Source organism: Hevea brasiliensis, chromosome 12, assembly GCF_030052815.1.
Source record: "Hevea brasiliensis isolate MT/VB/25A 57/8 chromosome 12, ASM3005281v1, whole genome shotgun sequence".
Lineage (NCBI taxonomy): Eukaryota > Viridiplantae > Streptophyta > Magnoliopsida > Malpighiales > Euphorbiaceae > Hevea > Hevea brasiliensis.
The window spans coordinates 241457-247456 of record NC_079504.1 but is presented as its reverse complement, the minus strand read 5'-3'; the positions used below and the strand labels follow the sequence as shown (position 1 = coordinate 247456).

Below are 6000 nucleotides of genomic sequence, written 5' to 3'. Positions count from 1 at the left end.
ATCTTCAAATAATATTCATTGATGTAACCTCATTTAATCTGTGTCAGGCGTTCATCCACTGAAACATCCTATTCATCAACCGCCCTCCCGTTCAACTGGAAAAGAAATTATTTTTTCCCCTACCTCAAATGCTCTTTGGAATTTATTGTACTTATCTGGTTTGATGTTCTTGTTGACTGTATCGGGGGTGTTTCAATAATTTGGACAGATTATATTTGAAGACTGAATATCTGAAATGAGGTTATTGTTTTGAGAACTTTAGGTGGAATTAGATCATCTTTTGCATAGTATAGCATTGAACAACACAGCAGAATAGGGACTTTTAAGTGAGATTTTGAGGATAGATCATCATGGAAGACCGCAATTTATCTCCAGGGCCTATGCTGGGTGCTTATGCTGATTCAGCTATGGACATTGAATACATGGATAAATTATTGTTAGAAGGATGCTGGCTGGAAACAATTGACGGGTCTGAGTTCTTCAATACTAGCCCCTCTAGTTCTGCTGCCCTTGTTGATGCTTCGTTTCTATGGTCTACTTCAGAGATCAGTAATGTTGATTTGGCTTCCTCTACATCCCAGAGAAGCAATCAAGATGATGAACATACATCATTGTTGCCCACTAATTCATCCTCAAATGAAGCCCGTGGCAGAAGTCTGTTTAATGTTCAGGCTCATGGCCAGGACTTACGTAGTGCCAACAGATTGGAAAATAATAGAAATGAAGGTTCTGAAGTAAGCAAAAGTTGGTGGATTGGACCAAGAACAAGTCCAGGCCCCAATTCTGTCAGGGATAGATTAATTAGAGCACTTGGATATATTAAAGATTTCACAAAAGATAAAGATATCCTTATACAAATATGGGTCCCTGTAGACAGAGGAGGTAGGCGTGTTCTAACAACTCATGACCAACGTTTTGCCCTTGTTCCCAACTGTCAAAGGTTGGCAAATTACAGAGACATATCCGTTAACTATCAATTTTCAGCTGAGGAGGATTCCAAGGACATGGTGGGGCTTCCTGGTCGGGTTTTCTTAGGCAAGGTTCCTGAGTGGACACCTGATGTTCGATTCTTTAGAAGTGATGAATATCCACGGGTAGATCATGCTCAACTGTATGATGTACGTGGAACTCTGGCCCTTCCTGTTTTTGAACAAGGCAGCAGGACTTGCTTGGGGGTTATTGAAGTGGTAATGACTAAACAAAAGATCAAGTACCATCCTGAGCTTGAAAGCATTTGCAAGGCACTTAAGGTTTGTTTTCTTGTTTTAGAAATGATTCTCTCCCTTCATCTCAGTGTAATGACTGAAGGTGTCCCAGCCTTGAAAGTTAACTTCCCTTTTTAACAGACTAAACTAATGCCACCATGAAGCTGGCCTGATTAGTGGAATTCTTCACATAGCGTCAGTCGCTCTCCAAGCTTGAATATGTGATGTATTTGTTCATATATTCTTCATTGTGTTGACTCATATATGAAATTAGCTAGTGTAACTTCCACGAGACATGCATGTACGCACATAAGCACATAATTGAGATATAAGGGAACCAAGTTGCGCACCTTTTTTATGGTCTCAGCATTTTGTTTTGGAGTACCTGAAATGTAAAATGGTGCTTTTCAAGATATATGCTTAATTGCAGGTGGAGGTTAGATTTTTTTTTTTTGGGGTTTTAAAGCCTGGGTTAAAAAATGTAGGTAGCCCTCTGCCTTTTTCAACCAAAAACTCCCACTCCTTTCTAAAAGAAGGGGGAAAAATGTGGAAACTTATGTTGGGACCAGGAGAGCTAAGATTAGATTTCTCTATGGCTATTTTCCATGAAAACTTATGTTTCCTAATAAGGTTGGGTTTGACTTCTAATCAAGGTTACTTGATTTTGGACAATTTTCAGGCATCAGTTGTTATCTGGCATTTTCATTTGTGAGGGACAGGACAATTTTCTTTAATTTTCAAAAAAAAAAAAGGCTGCCCCTTGTTTAATATATTTATATCTTCCCTTGATTTTTATTTATTTTTATTTTTTTCAAATCAAGAAGATGCTTTTTGTCATACAATGTTTAATAATTATAATTGGTTTGGCATCTATTCAGTTCTCTAAGTGAATTTTCTTTAATTTTCAAGAAAAATAAATTTTGGCTACCCCTTGTTTAATATATCTGTATCTTCTCTTTTTTTTTTTTTTTATTAATATTTGTCCCAAAATTAAGAGGATGCTTTTTGCCATCCAAAGTTTAACAATTATAATTGGATATAGGCTTCATTTTAGATAGGTGAAGGATCTGAGCTTCTTGTCCAAACCAATTTGGACGTAGTTCGAAGTTGAGATACAATAACGATTCATTTAAACTTGAGTTTTTGACAGGAGAAACTCTTTTTTACTTGCAGGCAGTAGATCTTCAGAGTTCTGAAGTTCCAAGCTTGCAGCATGTAAAGGTAATTGAAGAAAAGTAGCAAAATAAAATTAGTCTCTAAACTAATAATTTTATTTTTCTAATTCATGGATGGATTTTCCCCCTTTTTTCCCCATCAGGCATGTGATATGTCCTACCAAGCTGTGTTACCTGAGATTCACGAGGTTCTGAGATCTGCTTGTGAGACACATAAATTGCCGTTAGCTCAAACTTGGGTCCCATGCATCCAGCAAGGCAAGGCAGGGTGCCGACATTCTGCTGAAAACTACCATCATTGTGTTTCCACTGTGGATCTTGCTTGCTATGTACATGACACTGGTGTCCAGGCTTTTCATGAGGCTTGCTCTGAGCATCACTTGTTAAAAGGTCAAGGAGTTGCTGGGGAAGCCTTTTTGACTAACCAACCTTGCTTCACAAGTGACATAACTTCATATGGCAAAACTGAGTATCCTCTTTCTCACCATGCAAGGATGTTTGGGTTGCATGCTGCTGTTGCAATTCGCCTAAGAAGTGTGCACACTGGTACAGCTGACTTTGTGCTGGAGTTCTTTTTGCCTGCGGATTGCACAGATCCTGAAAAACAGAAGAAAATGCTTACTTCATTGTCCATCATTATACAACAGGTCTGCCGGTCCTTACGGGTAATAGCAGACAAGGAGCTAGAGGAAACTGACTTGCCAATTAGTGAAGTTTTAGCCCCTTCATATGGTACACCTCCCAGAGAAGAGATGTTAAGGGTGACACAGCCCAACTCTGAAAGCTATGGTGGAGATCATTTGTCCTGGAGTGACCGTTTCACAGGGATCCAACAAAGTGGAAGTGTTGTCTCATCATGTCAAGAAGAGAAGCAAAAGGTATTAATACATAAAAATTCTGTGGGCCGCAGGCAAAATCAAGAAGATTATAGTCTAAAGGTGAGTGTTGAATGTGGTGGTGATTCTGCAGTTGCTGAAGGTAGCTTTTCAAGTGTCTGTGTAGGTAGAACAAGAGAGAAAAGACGAACCAGGGCAGAGAAAGCAATCACCTTGCAAGTTCTTCAGCAATATTTTGCTGGAAGCTTAAAAGATGCTGCAAAAAGCATTGGTGGTAAGCATCATTGGTATAGAGTTTACTTGTAATTTACTAATTGCTTGGCATTTGGGGGATGAAAATATGCAAATATTCCTTTTTATTTTAGATGCTTCAAATAGAGGTAATGCATTCATTTGAACAACTTAACAGAAAATTATACACACTGCCTATGCAATTTTTGTAATTCTGCTGCAAAGTATACTTCATTAGCTGAATCATGCGTATAACAATTGGGAACAAGTTGTCTGTAAATAATAGTATAGAATATTAAGGGGCTTTTTTTATCTGTAGTGGCAAATATCATAGGCATGCAACCAAAAGCATATGCCCTGGGAGCAGTCATTTTATGCAAAAATGTCAAAGGGTTAGGCTTTCTCTAAAATAAGCTTTTCATTAAGTTTAATAAAGCTACTGAATCTGTTTGAGTCTGCAATTTTTGTCATGTTCGTTTTTAACTTTAAACAACTTTTTTGTTCTTGTCCTCCTTCAATTTCAGTGTGCACCACAACCTTGAAAAGAATATGTAGGCAACATGGAATAAAACGATGGCCTTCTCGGAAAATCAAGAAGGTTGGCCACTCCTTAAAGAAACTCCAGGTTGTGATTGACTCAGTCCAAGGTGCCTCTGGTGCTTTTCAGATTGATTCCTTTTATACAAAATTTCCTGAGCTGGCCTCCTCAAATTTATCAAGAAGCAATCCATTTTCAACCTCAAAGCAGCTTGATCATCCAGAGTCATCAAGCATACAGCCTGAGGGAGGTATTTTCCGCTCCCAGGTGACTGCACCGAAATCACCCTCTTCCTCATGCAGTCAGAGTTCCAGTTCAAGCCATTGTTTTTCTAGTGGGACACAGCAACACGCATCTGCATTCACCATTCCCACCAGCAGAGATCCTATGCTTGGAGAAAACTCAGGTAATTGTGTGTTAAAGAGGGTCAGAAGTGATGCAGAGCTGCATGCCTCTATTCAAGCAGAACAAAACCTGCTGCCAAGATCTCAAAGCCATAAATCTCTTTGTGAACAGCCTGATTTGGGAAAGCTTCCGCCATTAGCTAAAAAGAGCAACAGGATATCTCAAGAGATCGATGCTCAGAGAGTGAAAGTCACATGTGGAAATGAGAAAATCAGGTTTCGCATGCCAAACAATTGGGAACTTAAAGATCTATTGCAAGAAATTGCAAGACGATTTAATATAGATGACATACATAAATATGATCTGAAGTACTTGGATGATGACTCTGATTGGGTCTTATTAACATGTGATGATGATTTGAAGGAGTGTATTGACATATGCCAATCATCTCAAAGCCACACAATTAAACTCTTGCTCCAAATTTCTCCTTGTCTTTTGGACAGGTCTATGAAAAGCCGTGACCTTTCATGATATTAGTGAAATGCTTTGTGTCAATGAAGTTGGAACTTGGAAGCATGTTCGTACTTCTGGAGTTGATGATGTCCTCCATGAAGTCGATTGTGTCAATGTTGAAATGTTAAAGCCTTGGGGCGGACTGCTGAACCATGAACAAAGAATCCCAACAGCAATCTTGATACTCGCAATCGTGATTATTGGATTGCAAAACGACAAGCTAAAAATAGTAGGAAGTTTGGAGCTTGACAGAAGTTGACGATTTTGCTTCTGTTATGTGAGTGCCTAACAAAGTTAATAAAGAAAAAGAGTCCATACAAGCTTATTCAAACTAGTTTGGAATTGAAACTTAGTTGTTGTTGTATTATGTGGGGGATTGTGCCTGTACATTGGATGGGGGAGTGGAATAACCTCTATTTCAGGTGTAAAATGTCCTAATCAAACTGAAATGGAGGTAAAATTTTTTGGATCACGAATGTGGTGTATCTTGATAAAAGTAAGTTCCTTCTTTGGCTCTTCTTTAATTTTCATTCTTGTTTCTCCATGATTTTTCTTCCGTTTCTTTGTGGTTTTGCTCTCTGTTGTGTCATTAGAACTAAAAATCATAGAGAGCAGGAGTGCTCTGGCTCTACTTGGTTTTGCAAATCTTATTTGCTTCCATTATGTTTTTGTAATGGAGGTGGATTTGCATCTGGCTGACCATTTGTTTACAAGGTTCTCCCCTTGCTATGTTCCCTTTATCCGTTGTAACAAGGACCCTTTCCCATCAAAAAAAATTCTATGATTTGGCTGGTTAGAAGAACACAAGGTTTGTGGTGCTATGTTTTGTTTCCAAGGAAAAGTCTCCAACAACAATTTCCTTTTTTGTGTTTTGGTTTGCACTTCGAACTTGAAATGTAATATAATAGAAGCAATTGAGGTGCCAAAAGTTGGTGCCATATCTGTTGTATTCTATGTTGGTAGCAGCAGTCCGTGTGCTTGCTCTTGCGGCGCCTTGGATGACCAAGTCCTCATATCTAGTAGCCACTCCCGTAGACCTGGCCAGGGTCCAATTCGAGTGAAACCTCTTATTCCAATTTAAAAAATAGAAATAATTAGAATTGGGTCAAAGATTTTACTTAAATTCAATTTTAATTCGATTTAGTTTTGATGACCAA

The 6000-nt window shown here is 38.6% G+C and overlaps 1 protein-coding gene across 2 annotated transcripts; it reads left to right on the top strand.

Moving 5' to 3' along the window:
* The first annotated feature begins 24 nt into the window (after positions 1-24).
* On the top strand, positions 25-5373 carry LOC110654393 (protein NLP5). Of its 2 annotated transcripts, XM_058130752.1 has the most exons (5): positions 25-1250; positions 2379-2426; positions 2524-3490; positions 3972-4152; positions 4186-5373. In XM_058130752.1, exons 1-5 carry the CDS (start codon positions 351-353, stop codon positions 4859-4861), a joined length of 2772 nt encoding a protein of 923 aa, XP_057986735.1. In that variant the 5' UTR covers positions 25-350; the 3' UTR covers positions 4862-5373. The 2 variants fall into 2 exon arrangements, with proteins under 2 accessions (XP_057986735.1, XP_021666052.2); XM_021810360.2 differs by having other exon boundaries at positions 3972-5373.
* Positions 5374-6000: the final 627 nt, after the last annotated feature.

Coding starts and splice junctions, on each gene's coding strand:
- LOC110654393 (XM_021810360.2), top strand. CDS start 351: ATGGAAGACCGCAATTTATCTCCAGGGCCTATGCTGGGTGCTTATGCT. Junction 2,427..2,523: donor CAAGCTTGCAGCATGTAAAG/GTAATTGAAGAA, acceptor TTTCCCCATCAG/GCATGTGATATGTCCTACCA. Junction 3,491..3,971: donor TGCTGCAAAAAGCATTGGTG/GTAAGCATCATT, acceptor CTTCAATTTCAG/TGTGCACCACAACCTTGAAA.